The 18,844-nt window shown below is 50.0% G+C and overlaps 1 protein-coding gene across 1 annotated transcript in view; it reads left to right on the forward strand.

The window, feature by feature from the left end:
- POLRMT (RNA polymerase mitochondrial) overlaps nt 1-18,844 on the forward strand; it is a 133,629-nt gene that overhangs the window by 35,018 nt on the left and 79,767 nt on the right. Inside the window, exons 5-8 of the mRNA XM_078671130.1 lie at nt 4,416-4,602; nt 8,444-8,593; nt 10,312-10,479; nt 10,810-10,980. Of these exons, the coding sequence (XP_078527256.1) occupies nt 4,416-4,602; nt 8,444-8,593; nt 10,312-10,479; nt 10,810-10,980 (676 nt within the window). The remainder of the gene's footprint in view (nt 1-4,415; nt 4,603-8,443; nt 8,594-10,311; nt 10,480-10,809; nt 10,981-18,844) is intronic.

Consider the following 18,844-nt stretch of genomic DNA (forward strand, 5'->3'; position numbering starts at 1 on the left):
CCCCGCCCACTGCTTCACACTGAGCTTGCCTGAGCCTTCCGCCTGCCAGCAGCATTTCTCCTCCCCTTACCATTTGCTCCTGTGCTTCCCCGCCCACTGCTTCACACTTCGCGGCCGCCAGGCCGTGACACGCATTCTCCGAGAGCTTCAAAGCTCCCCTGGGCTTTTTCCTAGATTAGGATTATGCATGCCGCTCCCCCTTGTTTTCTTTGTGTCCCATAGTCAAGCTTTATATATGTGCTGCGATTAGATCCTTGCTTTTAACACGGTCGGCACACAGACTATCTGTGTTTATCCTTTCCCGCCCTTGACATATCCCTTCGATATTATTTACCCTTTACTCTGAGATTGCTTTCGCAATTTTAATTTCTTCTTAGACCCAAGCCGCGATCACGCCCGAACTCCCGTCTCCACTCCACCCCTCCATCACTCTTGCTTTCTTGCCCAGTTCTCGCATGTGGGCTTCTCCCCTTTCCCTGTGTCCTTGCTTATCAGGCTATCCTAAGTCACTACGTATATAACCCAGCTTTCTCCCCTAGCACCCACCGTGCCCCCAGCAGTGCTGGATCACAAATGCGAGTATTCTCCTCTCCTTTGCGCGCAGCCAGCACACTCCCGCGCCATGCTCACAATTGACAACTATTCTTTTTTAAATATATTTCTTCCTTATCTTGCTTTTTCCCCCCCCCAAACTAGCCCCCCCCCACCGTTTTTGTCTCTCACTTTTTCTTCCTCTCCCTTGTCCGTTCACCATGTCTCTTTCTTCCTACCTACAGGTTATTACTTTTTGTGTCTCACTCTCTCTGAGATGAATGTCAAATGTCATCTTGCATATGCGTCTCTGGTCTCTCCTTCGGCAGCATCAGACACGTCACCAGCCTCCAAATCACCTGCCTTAAAATCCCAAATGTGTCTTATCTTTCAATCTGGAGATCTGCTTTCTCTGGTCGTGGCATGCTACCCTGGGGAGTTCCTTTGCTCGCTGTTTTGTGTCAAGGTGTGTGTGTTTGGCTGCTCTGTGTGCCTTTGATTTCCTCGGGCATTGTTCGAGCATGCAGCGGCTGTCGGCGCTTCCCCCATGCAGAGCGTAGTTTTGAGATGCGAGGCAAGCATGCGTTTGGCTGTTGTGTTATTTATGAGTTGGGTGTCACGGGTCAGCTGGCAGACGGCATCCTCACAGATCTTACGTTTTAATAACCCCTCTCTGTACATTTTGCTCTTAACATCGAATGGTGAGGTGGATAACTCGGGCAGGAGATGAGAGAGAGAGAGAAAGTAGCAATTATACCATGAGTATTACTGACCGATTTAGGAGCGTCCCTCCCCTTTCACCCTCTGAGAAATATTGCTGCTGAGATTAAGTGGCTTGTCTAAAAGCACACTTCGAGTAGCGGCGTAGAAACATAACTTTAGCTCGCGCCTCCTGACCCCAGTTTATGGCCACATTTAGGTGTTGGAAATGTGTATTTTATTTAGCTTGTTGTCAAAAGTTACACTACACTACAATTGAAATAAGAACCCCTTTACTCTTTTGAGTTTTGCTTTGCCATTTTGTTCATTAGAGTATGCTACTTTCTAAAACATCTTAGTATTTAGAGTGAAAATTACCACCTGAACTGTGATGTTTTCACAAATCTATCCTCACAAAAATATTGCCAGTCTTAGAACACACAACAGTGTAACATATGGGAAACCTGCAATGCTCATGTGAAAACAAGCATTAGCCAAGCAAGTAGGTCTGGTTCTTCTATATTTAAAGTGTATCTTTTCCATAGGAGAGTTTGGGTGCTGTTGTGGTGTGTGGCAGGTTAGGTGGACGCTTTAGTCAACAATCAGATGTGCGAGTGAGTGCATGTATGCAAGAATGAGTGAGTGCATGCCTGGATGGAGGGCTGGATAAGTGGTTCAAAGAATGAGTGAATGGATCAGCATCACTCAGGGGCACCACAACATCACTGTGCGCTACCACAGCATCACTGAACGCCACAGCATCACTCGTCGCCACCACAACATCACTGGGCGCCACCACAGCATCAATCTCTGCAACCATTCAACAACTGGTTCAAATATGTTCTCTCAATGTTTCAAGCTTTATTACATATGTCACAAAAAGATGTTAATATTTCACTTCTGTTCTTGGCTTTTCGTCACAATAAAATACACTGAACATAATCTTCACAAAAGTTATTTACAAAAGCTATTGCCATTATACATCACAATAACTTTTATTTAAGTATTAATTATTCAAAAAAATAAAAGCCATTTTTATTTGTAATATCAATACATCTAAGTCACGTAAATACAACACATATTGCATTACAAATGCTATAGGTGTCCCATTTGCGAAAGTTAAAACTATTGGCATTGTAAATGTCAAAGCTATTAATTTCGCTATTTTCAAAACCAACACATAAATAAAAAATTTGTCATTTACAATACCAATAGCTCAAACTTTCCTAATGCGAGACCTATTGCATTGCAAATGCTTGTCTACTCTTGTAACCTCCCATAGACTGTCCCTATTACATGTGTTGTTACTCAGTATGTTTTATTTACAGTTATGAGCACTCTTTTGTTAATGACTTCTTCACTGTGTCTGCCGTTTCAGGCACAACAGCTACGCACTGCCCAAACCACACTTCCCCAACATATTGTTCTTGTAATTGTTTCATGTAGTTTTAGGTGTGTTTTTCTATGGTTTCAGTTGCATTAGTGTGCAAGGTAACATTTTGTTTATTCCAGCGCGGCATTCTGTGCCTCATCTGTACCAATGGCGGCCGCCTGTCTTTTCTTTTGTTGTGCGTGGCTCACCTAACATTTCTTTTTTTGGGGGGGGGGGGAGCGGGGCATGCCATGCTTCATCCTTACCAATGACAGCCAGCGAGAGGACACCCGCGCCCTGGGCAGGATGCACACGCTGCATGGTGTTGCAAAACACTATAGCCCGCTGTCTCGCCCTTTGTTACTCATTTTAAAACTTAAGAAGCGCCCTTTGTTGGCAGCCGGTTGTGCTCAGGACAGAAAAGTACCAGCAAAGTAAACGCATCAACGCCACCGCCCGTCTCCAGGCCTGTAGTTAGGCTTATGCATTAGACACAATGGCCATTGTGTCGCGGATGACTGCCCAGATCTGGATGGTTGAGTCCTTGCTGTTTGCCACCACCAAGTATTTACTGCTTACCTCCAGGCTCTCAGAAAACCCAATAGTCTTTTACATGTCTCAGACCTCTCAAATGTACCATATAACAGGGACTGCTCTCTAAGTTTGTTAGTAAACGGCCTCTGCTTACTATTGGGACAATGACTTTGCTGCAACAGATGTGAAATGGCTCTTTTAGCCTGGAAAATTGTTTTTAGCCCTGTTTTTATATGATAAATGTGCTAAAAGCTAAACTTTATAACTGAGCTAAAGTAGATTTTGTATAGCAATGTTTTTAAGTAACTGTGCTAAATTAATAAACTTGAAACTTGGAAACTTGGCTCTTTATGACTCTAGCAGTAGTAGATTGCATCTTTTTTGGCATCTCTCGTGCAAACTCTGCTTGATCTTGAGGAAAAATGTCCTATTTGTATCTTTCCTTCTTAAAAGGTAGAGCCTGGTTATGACAATGTTTCCATACACAAAGGAAAAGGCAGCAGCGTCACCAGTGCAGGCCTAAAAGTTGCATATATGTGTGTGTGTGTATCTTTCCACCTTTTTGTGCCTGTGTGTGTGTGTGTGTGTGTCTTTCTGCGTATGCCTTTACATATGTGTCTATATTTGCATACATTGTATTGGTACGTAAAGGATACGGTACACTTTCCATAAAGAACTTAAAAGTCCTATTTTACTGATAAGTTTAGCAAGCCCTCCAAGTTTGGAATATCCTCTTGGAAATCAACGGTCCTTCCATTTCTAAAGTTTGGTGGACATTGTAAAACACGTTTTTGAAGTCCGGGTTTAAGCACTTTAATATTGGTTCTTCCAGAGATCTTCTAATTAGCAAAAAGGCTCAAAAACATGTGGATAAACTTTGGCATATTTGTTTACACTTAAAGCCCATGTGTTTTCCTTTGCATAAAAACATATGAAAGTGAAGGCCTTGGACCATGGACTTTTACATTCTTTCTGAGGCACTGAGAATGTATTTTGTGTGTGAGAACTGAAGTGGAATGGATGCAGACACTGTTGAAATCTTACTGGCAGCTGTAGGGAAGACGAGGAAGGCCGCGCCATGGATATGCGGCTACAGGGTATCAGTAGCATTAAAAAAAAATCATGTAAGTCGTCCCATTTTGCTAGGTTAGTTGGGCCTCATTGGGGATATAGTCTAGCTACTGTTCCTCTGTGGGCTGCGTTACAGGTGCTTCCTCCTGCCCTCCACCTCTTCCCCTGCCTTCGCCTGTGGCTGACCCGGTTCTTGTTTGTACTGCAGGTGTTTGCTTCAGCTGGCTGAGGATGGACTACACCTGGAGCAGCTGTTCAAGGACTACCCCTTCCAGTTGGATGAGAAGGAGATGGTGCTACGGGCCATCCATGCCGTCAATCCCACATTCCAGCCTCCCACCTTTTTGTTTGAGGAAAAGTGCTCCTCGCCTTTACTCCAGGACTTCTACTGCCAGGTACGGGCAGAGGGGGGCCTGTGGCTGAGCCCGGCTCCAGAAGCAGCGCAGCTGCTGCCCTTTGTGTGGGACCTGGATGTGATGACCACCCATGAGGTATAGCGGTGAGCCAGGATTAGTAATGGGGGCTTTGGATGTGGGTGTGTGCTTCGTCTACCTCAGTATTGGGTGAGTAGTAATAGTTGGGCAGTGCATACAGAGTAGTATCCTTTGTTAATGCCATATGCTCAACATCCTGGAGTTAGGTGTTCGGGTTTGTAAAGCCATGGCTGTCGCTGTTCTTGCATGCAGTAGGCATCCTCTCACGCTCCAGCTGTACTATCTACGGGGCACACTACGATTTAAGGTGGAGTAGCCTGATCTCTGCTGTGGTCTCTGATGCAGGAGCTGTTCTTACATTCCGTCGGGTCCTCTCCTACTTCAGCTGTTCTGACTGCAGGATATGATGTGATTGAAGGTTCAGTAGCAAACGATCTCCACTCTGGCCTCTACTTCAGGACCTGGTGTGTGTAACTGGTTGTGCTTACATTCTGACCCCTGCAGCACAAACCTGCGTCGGAGCTGCAGTAGTCCTTCTCTCTCTCGCTCTCTCGCTCTCTCTCTCGTTCTCTCCTGTTCTCTCTCTCGTTCTCTCTCGTTCTCTCTCTCTCGTTCTCTCTCTCTCGTTCTCTCTCTCTCGTTCTCTCTCTCTCGTTCTCTCTCTCTCTCTCTCGTTCTCTCCTGTTCTCTCTCTCGTTCTCTCTCTCTCGTTCTCTCTCTCTCGTTCTCTCTCTCTCGTTCTCTCTCTCTCGTTCTCTCTCTCTCTCTCTCGTTCTCTCCTGTTCTCTCTCTCGTTCTCTCCTGTTCTCTCTCTCGTTCTCTCCTGTTCTCTCTCTCGTTCTCTCTCGTTCTCTCTCTCTCGTTCTCTCTCTCTCGTTCTCTCTCTCTCGTTCTCTCTCTCTCTCTCTCGTTCTCTCCTGTTCTCTCTCTCGTTCTCTCTCTCTCTCTCTCGTTCTCTCTCTCTCGTTCTCTCTCTCTCGTTCTCTCTCTCTCGCTCTCTCGCTCTCTCTCTCGTTCTCTCCTGTTCTCTCTCTCGTTCTCTCTCGTTCTCTCTCTCTCGTTCTCTCTCTCTCGTTCTCTCTCTCTCGCTCTCTCTCTCGTTCTCTCCTGTTCTCTCTCTCCCTCTCTCTCTCTCTCGTTCTCTCCTGTTCTCTCTCTCGTTCTCTCTCTCTCTCTCTCGTTCTCTCTCTCTCGTTCTCTCTCTCTCGTTCTCTCTCTCGCTCTCTCTCTCGTTCTCTCCTGTTCTCTCTCTCTCGTTCTCTCTCTCTCGTTCTCTCTCTCTCGTTCTCTCTCTCTCGTTCTCTCTCTCTCGTTCTCTCTCTCGTTCTCTCTCTCTCGTTCTCTCTCTCTCGTTCTCTCTCTCTCGTTCTCTCTCTCTCGTTCTCTCTCTCTCGTTCTCTCTCTCTCGTTCTCTCTCTCTCGTTCTCTCTCTCTCTCTCTCGTTCTCTCTCTCTCGTTCTCTCTCTCTCGTTCTCTCTCTCTCGCTCTCTCTCTCGTTCTCTCCTGTTCTCTCTCTCGTTCTCTCTCGTTCTCTCTCTCTCGTTCTCTCTCTCTCGTTCTCTCTCTCTCGCTCTCTCTCTCGTTCTCTCCTGTTCTCTCTCTCGTTCTCTCTCTCTCTCTCTCGTTCTCTCTCTCTCGTTCTCTCTCTCTCGTTCTCTCTCTCTCGTTCTCTCCTGTTCTCTCTCGTTCTCTCTCTCTCGTTCTCTCTCTCTCGCTCTCTCTCTCGTTCTCTCCTGTTCTCTCTCTCGTTCTCTCTCTCTCTCTCTCGTTCTCTCTCTCTCGTTCTCTCTCTCTCGTTCTCTCTCTCTCGCTCTCTCTCTCGTTCTCTCCTGTTCTCTCTCTCGTTCTCTCTCTCTCTCTCTCGTTCTCTCTCTCTCGTTCTCTCTCTCTCGTTCTCTCTCTCTCTCTCTCGTTCTCTCTCTCTCTCTCGTTCTCTCTCTCTCGTTCTTTCTCTCTCTCTCGTTCTCTCTCTCTCGTTCTCTCTCTCTCTCGTTCTCTCTCTCTCGTTCTCTCTCTCTCTCTCTCGTTCTCTCTCTCTCTCTCGTTCTCTCTCTCTCGTTCTTTCTCTCTCGTTCTTTCTCTCTCTCTCGTTCTCTCTCTCTCTCGTTCTCTCTCTCTCTCGTTCTCTCTCCCTCTCTCTCGTCTCTCTCTCTCCCTCTCTCTCTCTCTCTCGTTCTCTCTCTCTCTCGTTCTCTCTCGTTCTCTCTCTCTCGTTCTCTCTCTCTCGTTCTCTCTCTCTCGTTCTCTCTCTCTCGCTCTCTCTCTCGTTCTCTCCTGTTCTCTCTCTCGTTCTCTCTCTCTCTCTCTCGTTCTCTCTCTCTCGTTCTCTCTCTCTCGTTCTCTCTCTCTCGTTCTCTCCTGTTCTCTCTCGTTCTCTCTCTCTCGTTCTCTCTCTCTCGCTCTCTCTCTCGTTCTCTCCTGTTCTCTCTCTCGTTCTCTCTCTCTCTCTCGTTCTCTCTCTCTCGTTCTCTCTCTCTCGTTCTCTCTCTCTCGCTCTCTCTCTCGTTCTCTCCTGTTCTCTCTCTCGTTCTCTCTCTCTCGTTCTCTCTCTCTCGTTCTCTCTCTCTCTCTCTCGTTCTCTCTCTCTCTCTCGTTCTCTCTCTCTCGTTCTTTCTCTCTCTCTCGTTCTCTCTCTCTCGTTCTCTCTCTCTCTCGTTCTCTCTCTCTCGTTCTCTCTCTCTCTCTCTCGTTCTCTCTCTCTCTCTCGTTCTCTCTCTCTCGTTCTTTCTCTCTCTCTCGTTCTCTCTCTCTCGTTCTCTCTCTCTCTCGTTCTCTCTCTCTCTCGTTCTCTCTCCCTCTCTCTCGTCTCTCTCTCTCCCTCTCTCTCTCTCTCTCGTTCTCTCTCTCTCTCGTTCTCTCTCTCTCTCTCTCTCTCGTTCTCTCTCTCTCTCGTTCTCTCTCTCTCTCGTTCTCTCTCCCTCTCTCTCGTCTCTCTCTCTCTCTCTCTCTCTCTCTCTCTCTCTCTCTCTCGTTCTCTCTCTCTCTCGTTCTCTCTCTCTCTCTCTCTCTCGTTCTCTCTCCCTCTCTCTCGTCTCTCTCTCTCTCTCTCTCTCTCTCTCTCGTTCTCTCTCTCTCTCGTTCTCTCTCTCTCTCTCTCTCTCTCTCTCGTTCTCTCTCTCGTCTGTGGTCCTCGCCGCAGGTTAGCTTGTCTTGCTATAGCTACAGAGTCTGCCGGACAGGCCATTATCCCGTCTGCCGTTCCTTCCTCAGCTGCTGGCTCCTGCTTCTTGATGCTCCACTTATTAGCCTCATTCTCGAAGCCATGTCCAGCTTCCCCTCTCAGATACTTTGCTGCTCTTATGAAACACGCGCTCGCTGGTTCTGGTGGCCGGATTTTCTGGTGTGCTTTAGGTTGAAGTGCCAGTGCCATTTAATCCAGGCTACCGCTGCTCCGTACATTATGTACAGTATAGGGAACCGGCTGATTCCCACTTGTGCCTACAGTACAACCGCAATACTGTCTGGTGCCCTCATGGGCCTTTATCTTAGCTTCATCAGTCCTGTGGTCGAGCTGCCTTACAGGTTTATGACAATCCGTCCGTCTCTTGTGTACTATCTGTTGTTCGGGCTAGCTGGTACCTTGTAAGACTGCACAACCACATCAGCCACAATATGCAGAGTATCATATACATATCATCCACAATACACAATATCCTTAGCCGGAGTATGCAATGGGGTGTGATCACACTCTTCTCCTGGGTGAAGTATAATGACCAGGTATGGCGTCTGCCAGGCGGCCCTGCTGTGCTGTTGCGTGTACCCTCATAAGATGCAGTGACTGCGTTGTTGTGTTCTTTCCTAGGTGGATCCCGTGTCCTATCCAAAGCTGGAGTTCTCAACGTCAGACCTGCAGAAACGCTTCCAGAAGCAGCTTGCTCTGGAGAGAGCGGGAGTGGTTACCATCGACTCTGTGGAAGCGGTGAAACCTCTGACCGATCAGAACCATAAAGCGGTATGTTCTCTGACTGGTATTTTCCCGTAGGCTCCTGTTGAGAAGGAAGATTACCCTGTCACACGCAGCAAAAGGCTTCAATGGTCCTTCAGCTCGTAGGGGAGAAATCTGATTTCTTGGCACATTTGCAGATATACCTGAAGGACGTTTGTAGCAAGGGTAGGCGTCATCTGATTCCCTGGCGAGGGTAGGAGTGGTCTGATCTCTTGGCACATACACGGATATACCTGAAGGACGTCTGTAGTGATGGTAGGAGTAGTCGGATTCCTTGGCTCGTACAATGATAGGCTTGAAGGACGCCCGCCGCGAGAATGCAAGAATTCTCACATAGCATTGTGTTGAACTTGCACGATGGATAGAGAGACGTCCTTCATCTAGCTAATACCCACAACTTTTGCTTCTGTTTGTGAAAGCTTCTTTTTTGATGACGTGAAAATCAGAGAGTCAGACTGTTAGAGAAGGTCTTTTAAGCAAATTCATAGCCAGAGATTGCTTTTAGAAGTTGAGGTAAAGCCCCGTTGGTTCTGCAAGTATATTCGATCCAAGCGTGCTAGGAAAGCAGGAGGGTTTGATTGCCCGACAGTGGTGTCATTGTTGGTAATTTTGTGACAGTGTTTTTTCAGGTTTAGATCAGCACACGTTAAGCAGTGTATTCTGGACAGAGCTCTGTTTGGAAGTCACTCTCTGTCGTTGCTCTATAGAGAGCTCTAGGCTGATTGGTTACCTCCTGCTCCGGGAGTTGGGTCTCGGAAGGGGTTTTGGTGAAGCAGTAGTGTGGTTGGGTGTGACTGATTCTTTTCAGGGGCTCCAGTGACCCCTCTAGTGCTTCTGGGTGACTGATGCTGCGCAGAGGGGTTGTTCGGTGATAGTACAGGTATGCACAGGTGTTTTAGGGATTGGTGGTAAACTTGGGTTTGGAAGGGTATGTGACTGGTAATAAGATTATGCTCAGAGTGGTTGGTAATGGGGCGCAATAGTTTGTTTGGAAGTGTTGGGGATTAGTGGCACGGTTAGGATTGACTGCTGTCTTAGATCGTTATCGAAGCCTACATGGTGCCTTTAGTAACTTCCACAATATCATTGTGAAAGTCTGGGGCACCTTTAACCAGAAGCTCATAATATTTCCTGTTAGAAGTAATTCAAACAGGATATTTAATTCTGTAACAGAATGAAGACAGCCGTGTACCACGATAAACTGCTTCCAAGGCAGATATAGTTCTGTACTGGTCAAAAGTATTCTGAAAGCTTTATTTATCAATGCAACTTGAAGAACAGATCCTGCTATTTAAAAGCCGTGGTGTTAGGGAGGCATTCGTCCAGGGTCGGTGGGGTTTGTTCTTGAGTCTTGATGTGGGACGTTCCTCCTATCCCTGCAGAGTGTTGCAGGATGAGTGATACCAGGGCTCAGGCAAAGTGTGAGAATAAGTTTCAGGTCTAAGTTGAAACGGTTGCTGTGATCTCCTGGGTTTGTTTTTGATGGAATGGAGAGCTCGTCATGTGCTACGGCGCTCCGGTGCTCATGACGAGCTGAGCTCGTCACAGGTGCATTGGGTCCCGTGGAACGCTCAGCACAGCGGGGGAATTCTCCCGCACCTGAGCGTTCCACGGGCCATGACGAGCTGAGCTCGTCATGAGCGTCGAAAAGGTTAATTGGTGGAAATGCATACGTCTCATGGGATCTTGAGGGTAGACGCCCCTGTCTTGGTGTTCCCCTGCAGCGAGAGCTTTTGAAGGTTCTGCGTGCCCGCTGGCGGAAGTCTCTTCGCCGCGCCTTCTATGACTCAAAGGTCCGCATGGCTGCCCTGAACATCCCGTCACAGCGCATAAACCTGCACCCCTTCCTGTGCCTGCTGGACGACGAGGAGTACTTGGACATCATGCTGCAGGTATGCTCTCGCATTGACGGCCGTGCTCCCTGTGATAGTGGTGCGCATGCGAAGTGAGACCGCTGTAGTAGAGCGCTTGTGCATCTCCCACTGGTGAAGATGAGCGCCTTCTGTTCAGGAGTCACACCTGCAGCTCGGGCACACATTTTGAAAAGTGCATCTTTCTTGGTGGTGTGTGTTGGAGTCCTCTGTCCTCTGGAATGGAAATCTTGCTTGGACAGTCGGATGCCTGATGTTCGCTCTGATACAATACACATGTTGTTCTGGTAAGGGCAAATGCTTCCGGATTGCTTACGTTTCTCGATTTCCCTCAAATCCCTTTACCTGCAGAGCTTGTCTAACCTCCCTCCCAGCGGTGACTCTCTGCTGGTTGTCGCCAGAGACCTGGGCACGCAAATCTACACCAAATATTCCATCCGGAGGAAGACTCGCAGCCAGGTGGAGAGCAAGGTGCAGGCCTTGTATGCAGAGTATGTGCAGCTGCTTGCGAAGGAGACCCAGGTGAGTCGCATGCGACGGGAGGGCCCCACTCCCTCTGCGGAGTGAGGGCACCCAAGCTCCAGGTGATTGGCAGTCTGACAGTACATAGGAAGGATTTTGTTAAATAAAAATACATCAGAAAAGTGTGGATCCTTCAACCATAGCTTACAACGCACTCTTTTCTGTATCTAACATAGCAGAGCTTAACATATGTATTTGTAAAGTGCACATTTCCCCAGAAGTGTATCTTGGCGCATAATTAACAGATGTTTTTTGTCACTCAACGGCACTCATTTTATTGGCCCCAGAAATATAAGTTGACATGACAGGTTTCGAACCTGTAATCATGACATTAAACCCAGACCTCTGCAGTGCATGCATTATCCGACTGAGCTGGCTAGAGCTGTAGCACATCATAAACCTCCAGGTCTTGTACTTTTGCCCCCTCTCTGTATTTTGCACTCTAATAATGAGATTTAGAATACCATATTTCACAGCTAGATTTGTCTCTTGGCACTTTAATAGCAACTGCTATGTTTACTGTTTCAGTGCTTTTTATAGAAAAGTGCTCTGCCTGACCCTTGTGCACAGCCATCACAATATCATGTCCACTGTGGTGTACAGCATTGGCTGTAAGATGGCCACAAACGTCCTGTCCAACCTGCATTACAGTACAGAGTGTCCAGGAATGCTCCTATTCTCACGGTGGGTGCCTCTTGTATGGACGCCACACAGTGAACCACTGCAGCCCCACTGTATTGTAGCTTCCTTGATAGGACTGTGAGTAGGCTGGGATGGTTGAGCTGCTGTAAAATGAAGGCCTCAGTGCGCCTACTCAAGCCTTAATGTGGTATGGGCCGCCTATCTCTCGTAGGCCACTGTTTCCCCATCTCTTGCTTCATGATCGGGCAGGCAGCTTTCCTCGTTGGGTTCCTTATTTTTTGTTGCATCAGTTATCTCATGCCTTGCTGCAGTACAGGCCTGAGTGCGGCCTCTCATGCCTTGCTGCAGCACAGACCTGAGTGCGTCATCTCCCAGCCTTGCTGCAGTACAGGCCTGAGTGCGTAATCTCATGCCTTGCTGCATCACAGGCCTGAGTGCGTCATCTCATGCTTTGCTGCAGCACAGGCCTGAGTGCGTCATCTCATGCCTTGCAGCAGCACAGGCCTGAGTGCGTCATCTCATGCCTTGCTGCAGCACAGACCCGAGTGCATCATCTCATGATGTGCTGCAGCACAGGCCTGAGTGCGTCATCTCATGATGTGCTGCAGCACAGGCCTGAGTGCGTCATCTCATGCTTTGCTGCATCACAGGCCTGAGTGCGTCATCTCATGCCTTGCAGCAGCACAGGCCTGAGTGCGTCATCTCATGCCTTGCTGCAGCACAGACCCGAGTGCATCATCTCATGCTTTGCTGCAGCACAGGCCTGTGTGCGTCATCTCATGCTTTGCTGCAGCACAGGCCTGAGTGCGGCCTCTCATGCTTTGCTGCAGCACAGGCCTGAGTGCGTCATCTCATGCCTTGCAGCAGCACAGGCCTGAGTGCGTCATCTCATGATGTGCTGCAGCACAGGCCTGAGTGCGTCATCTCATGATGTGCTGCAGCACAGGCCTGTGTGCGTCATCTCATGCTTTGCTGCATCACAGGCCTGAGTGCGTCATCTCATGCCTTGCAGCAGCACAGGCCTGAGTGCATCATCTCATGCCTTGCTGCAGCACAGGCCTGAGTACGGCCTCTCATGATGTGCTGCAGCACAGGCCTGAGTGCGTCATCTCATGCCTTGCAGCAGCACAGGCCTGAGTGCATCATCTCATGATGTGCTGCAGCACAGGCCTGTGTGCGTCATCTCATGCTTTGCTGCAGCACAGGCCTGTGTGCGTCATCTCATGCTTTGCTGCAGCACAGGCCTGAGTGCGGCCTCTCATGCTTTGCTGCAGCACAGGCCTGAGTGCGGCCTCTCATGCCTTGCTGCATCACAGGCCTGAGTGCGTCATCTCATGCCTTGCTGCAGTACAGGCCTGAGTACGGCCTCTCATGATGTGCTGCAGCACAGGCCTGAGTGCGTCATCTCATGCCTTGCAGCAGCACAGGCCTGAGTGCGTCATCTCATGCTTTGCTGCATCACAGGCCTGAGTGCGTCATCTCATGCCTTGCAGCAGCACAGGCCTGAGTGCATCATCTCATGATGTGCTGCAGCACAGGCCTGTGTGCGTCATCTCATGCTTTGCTGCAGCACAGGCCTGTGTGCGTCATCTCATGCTTTGCTGCAGCACAGGCCTGAGTGCGGCCTCTCATGCTTTGCTGCAGCACAGGCCTGAGTGCGGCCTCTCATGCCTTGCTGCATCACAGGCCTGAGTGCGTCATCTCATGCTTTGCTGCAGCACAGGCCTGAGTACGGCCTCTCATGATGTGCTGCAGCACAGGCCTGAGTGCGTCATCTCATGCCTTGCAGCAGCACAGGCCTGAGTGCGTCATCTCATGCCTTGCTGCAGCACAGACCCGAGTGCATCATCTCATGATGTGCTGCAGCACAGGCCTGAGTGCGTCATCTCATGATGTGCTGCAGCACAGGCCTGTGTGCGTCATCTCATGCTTTGCTGCAGCACAGGCCTGAGTGCGGCCTCTCATGCTTTGCTGCAGCACAGGCCTGTGTGCGTCATCTCATGCTTTGCTGCAGCACAGGCCTGAGTGCGTCATCTCATGCCTTGCTGCAGTACAGGCCTGAGTACGGCCTCTCATGATGTGCTGCAGCACAGGCCTGAGTGCGTCATCTCATGCCTTGCAGCAGCACAGGCCTGAGTGCGTCATCTCATGCTTTGCTGCATCACAGGCCTGAGTGCGTCATCTCATGCCTTGCAGCAGCACAGGCCTGAGTGCATCATCTCATGATGTGCTGCAGCACAGGCCTGTGTGCGTCATCTCATGCTTTGCTGCAGCACAGGCCTGTGTGCGTCATCTCATGCTTTGCTGCAGCACAGGCCTGAGTGCGGCCTCTCATGCTTTGCTGCAGCACAGGCCTGAGTGCGGCCTCTCATGCCTTGCTGCATCACAGGCCTGAGTGCGTCATCTCATGCTTTGCTGCAGCACAGGCCTGAGTACGGCCTCTCATGATGTGCTGCAGCACAGGCCTGAGTGCGTCATCTCATGCCTTGCAGCAGCACAGGCCTGAGTGCGTCATCTCATGCCTTGCTGCAGCACAGACCCGAGTGCATCATCTCATGATGTGCTGCAGCACAGGCCTGAGTGCGTCATCTCATGATGTGCTGCAGCACAGGCCTGTGTGCGTCATCTCATGCTTTGCTGCATCACAGGCCTGAGTGCGTCATCTCATGCCTTGCAGCAGCACAGGCCTGAGTGCATCATCTCATGCCTTGCTGCAGCACAGGCCTGAGTACGGCCTCTCATGATGTGCTGCAGCACAGGCCTGAGTGCGTCATCTCATGCCTTGCAGCAGCACAGGCCTGAGTGCGTCATCTCATGATGTGCTGCAGCACAGGCCTGAGTACGGCCTCTCATGCCTTGCTTCAGCACAGACCTGAGTGCCTCATCTCATGATGTGCTGCAGCACAGGCCTGAGTGCGTCATCTCATGCCTTGCAGCAGCACAGGCCTGAGTGCGTCATCTCATGCCTTGCTGCAGCACAGACCCGAGTGCATCATCTCATGATGTGCTGCAGCACAGGCCTGAGTACGGCCTCTCATGATGTGCTGCAGCACAGGCCTGAGTGTGTCATCTCATGCCTTGCTGCAGCACAGACCCGAGTGCCTCATCTCATGATGTGCTGCAGCACAGGCCTGAGTACGGCCTCTCATGATGTGCTGCAGCACAGGCCTGAGTGCGGCCTCTCATGCTTTGCTGCATCACAGGCCTGAGTGCGTCATCTCATGCCTTGCTGCAGCACAGGCCTGAGTGCGGCCTCTCATGCTTTGCTGCATCACAGGCCTGAGTGCGTCATCTCATGCCTTGCAGCAGCACAGGCCTGAGTGCATCATCTCATGATGTGCTGCAGCACAGGCCTGTGTGCGTCATCTCATGCTTTGCTGCATCACAGGCCTGAGTGCGTCATCTCATGCCTTGCAGCAGCACAGGCCTGAGTACGGCCTCTCATGATGTGCTGCAGCACAGGCCTGAGTGCGGCCTCTCATGCTTTGCTGCATCACAGGCCTGAGTGCGTCATCTCATGCCTTGCAGCAGCACAGGCCTGAGTGCATCATCTCATGATGTGCTGCAGCACAGGCCTGTGTGCGTCATCTCATGCTTTGCTGCAGCACAGGCCTGAGTGCGTCATCTCATGCCTTGCAGCAGCACAGGCCTGAGTGCGGCCTCTCATGCCTTGCTGCATCACAGGCCTGAGTGCGTCATCTCATGCCTTGCTGCAGCACAGGCCTGAGTACGGCCTCTCATGATGTGCTGCAGCACAGGCCTGAGTGCGTCATCTCATGCCTTGCTGCAGTACAGGCCTGAGTGCGGCCTCTCATGCCTTGCTGCAGCACAGACCTGAGTGCCTCATCTCATGATGTGCTGCTGCAGCACAGACCTGAGTGCGTCATCTCCCAGCCTTGCTGCAGTACAGGCCTGAGTGCGTCATCTCATGCCTTACTGCAGCACAGGCCTGAGTGCGTCATCTCATGCCTTACTGCAGCACAGGCCTGAGTGCGTCATCTCATGATGTGCTGCAGCACAGGCCTGAGTGCGTCATCTCATGATGTGCTGCAGCACAGGCCTGAGGGCGTCATCTCATGATGTGCTGCAGCACAGGCCTGAGTGCGTCATCTCATGCCTTGCTGCAGCACAGGCCTGAGTGCGTCATCTCATGCTTTGCTGCATCACAGGCCTGAGTGCGTCATCTCATGCCTTGCTGCAGCACAGGCCTGAGTGCATCATCTCATGATGTGCTGCAGCACAGGCCTGTGTGCGTCATCTCATGATGTGCTGCAGCACAGGCCTGAGGGCGTCATCTCATGATGTGCTGCAGCACAGGCCTGAGTGCGTCATCTCATGCCTTGCTGCAGCACAGGCCTGAGTGCGTCATCTCATGCTTTGCTGCATCACAGGCCTGAGTGCGTCATCTCATGCCTTACTGCAGCACAGGCCTGAGTGCGTCATCTCATGATGTGCTGCAGCACAGGCCTGAGTGCGTCATCTCATGCCTTGCTGCAGCACAGGCCTGAGTGCGTCATCTCATGCTTTGCTGCATCACAGGCCTGAGTGCGTCATCTCATGCCTTGCTGCAGTACAAAATTATTTACAACAAGGGGTGGTGATGGACAGAGTCTCTGAATTAAGCAGAGTACTCTCACCCAGTCACGAGATCAGGGCTAGATCCAACACCGTTTTTTAGCTCATTGCACCATCCCAGTTTCAGAACCTGGCTGTATGCAAATTAGTCTGTTCCTGTCCCAGTGCATCATGGGAACAGGGCAGACCAGACTACAAAAGCCAATTCTTACACTGGGAAGAAAACAAGCTTCCGGGGATCGGTTTCTGCTATTTCAGGCGTCTTCGGCCCGGCTTGCTTGAATCCTGATGGTGCAATGAGCAAGGGACTCACATCTGAGTATACCCTTCCACGCTTAGGGTGGACAAAAATATTTACAACAAGGGGTGGTGATGGACAGAGTCTCTGAATTAAGCAGAATACTCTCACCCAGTCAAGAGATCAGGGCTAGATCCAACACCGTTTTTTAGCTCATTGCACCATCCCAGTTTCAGAACCTGGCTGTATGCAAATTAGTCTGACCCTGGCCCAGTGCATCATGGGAACAGGGCAGACCAGACTACAAAAGCCAATTCTTACACTGGGAAGGAAACAAGCTTCCGGGGACCGGTTTCTGGCATTTCAGCCTCTTCGGCCCAGCTTGCTTGAATCCTGATGGTGCAATGAGCAAGGGACTCACATCTGAGTATACCCTTCCACGCTTAGGGTGGACAAAATTATTTACAACAAGGGGTGGTGATGGACAGAGTCTCTGAATTAAGCAGAATACTCTCACCCAGTCAAGAGATCAGGGCTAGATCCAACACCGTTTTTTAGCTCATTGCACCATCCCAGTTTCAGAACCTGGCTGTATGCAAATTAGTCTGTCCCTGGCCCAGTGCATCATGGGAACAGGGCAGACCAGACTACAAAAGCCAATTCTTACACTGGGAAGGAAACAAGCTTCCGGGGACCGGTTTCTGGCATTACAGCCGTCTTCGGCCCGGCTTGCTTGAATTCTGATGGTGCAATGAGCAAGGGACTCACATCTGAGTATACCCTTCCACGCTTAGGGTGGACAAAATTATTTACAACAAGGGGTGGTGAGGGACAGAGTCTCTGAATTAAGCAGAATACTCTCACCCAGTCAAGAGATCAGGGCTAGATCCAACACCGTTTTTTAGCTCATTGCACCATCCCAGTTTCAGAACCTGGCTGTATGCAAATTAGTCTGTCCCTGGCCCAGTGCATCATGGGAACAGGGCAGACCAGACTACAAAAGCCAATTCTTACACTGGGAAGGAAACAAGCTTCCGGGGACCGGTTTCTGGCATTACAGCCGTCTTCGGCCCGGCTTGCTTGAATTCTGATGGTGCAATGAGCAAGGGACTCACATCTGAGTATACCCTTCCACGCTTAGGGTGGACAAAATTATTTACAACAAGGGGTGGTGAGGGACAGAGTCTCTGAATTAAGCAGAATACTCTCACCCAGTCAAGAGATCAGGGCTAGATCCAACACCGTTTTTTAGCTCATTGCACCATCCCAGTTTCAGAACCTGGCTGTATGCAAATTAGTCTGTCCCTGGCCCAGTGCATCATGGGAACAGGGCAGACCAGACTACAAAAGCCAATTCTTACACTGGGAAGGAAACAAGCTTCCGGGACCGGTTTCTGGCATTACAGCCGTCTTCGGCCCGGCTTGCTTGAATTCTGATGGTGCAATGAGCAAGGGACTCACATCTGAGTATACCCTTCCATGCTTAGGGTGGACAAAAATATTTACAACAAGGGGTGGTGATGGACAGAGTCTCTGAATTAAGCAGAATACTCTCACCCAGTCAAGAGATCAGGGCTAGATCCAACACCGTTTTTTAGCTCATTGCACCATCCCAGTTTCAGAACCTGGCTGTATGCAAATTAGTCTGACCCTGGCCCAGTGCATCATGGGAACAGGGCAGACCAGACTACAAAAGCCAATTCTTACACTGGGAAGGAAACAAGCTTCCGGGGACCGGTTTCTGGCATTTCAGCCTCTTCGGCCCAGCTTGCTTGAATCCTGATGGTGCAATGAGCAAGGGACTCACATCTGAGTATACCCTTCCACGCTTAGGGTGGACAAAATTATTTACAACAAGGGGTGGTGATGGACAGAGTCTCTGAATTAAGCAGAATACTCTCACCCAGTCAAGAGATCAGGGCTAGATCCAACACCGTTTTTTAGCTCATTGCACCATCCCAGTTTCAGAACCTGGCTGTATGCAAATTAGTCTGTCCCTGGCCCAGTGCATCATGGGAACAGGGCAGACCAGACTACAAAAGCCAATTCTTACACTGGGAAGGAAACAAGCTTCCGGGGACCGGTTTCTGGCATTACAGCCGTCTTCGGCCCGGCTTGCTTGAATTCTGATGGTGCAATGAGCAAGGGACTCACATCTGAGTATACCCTTCCACGCTTAGGGTGGACAAAATTATTTACAACAAGGGGTGGTGATGGACAGAGTCTCTGAATTAAGCAGAATACTCTCACCCAGTCAAGAGATCAGGGCTAGATCCAACACCGTTTTTTAGCTCATTGCACCATCCCAGTTTCAGAACCTGGCTGTATGCAAATTAGTCTGTCCCTGGCCCAGTGCATCATGGGAACAGGGCAGACCAGACTACAAAAGCCAATTCTTACACTGGGAAG

This window comes from Lissotriton helveticus, chromosome 12 (assembly GCF_964261635.1).
Source record: "Lissotriton helveticus chromosome 12, aLisHel1.1, whole genome shotgun sequence".
Taxonomy (NCBI): domain Eukaryota; kingdom Metazoa; phylum Chordata; class Amphibia; order Caudata; family Salamandridae; genus Lissotriton; species Lissotriton helveticus.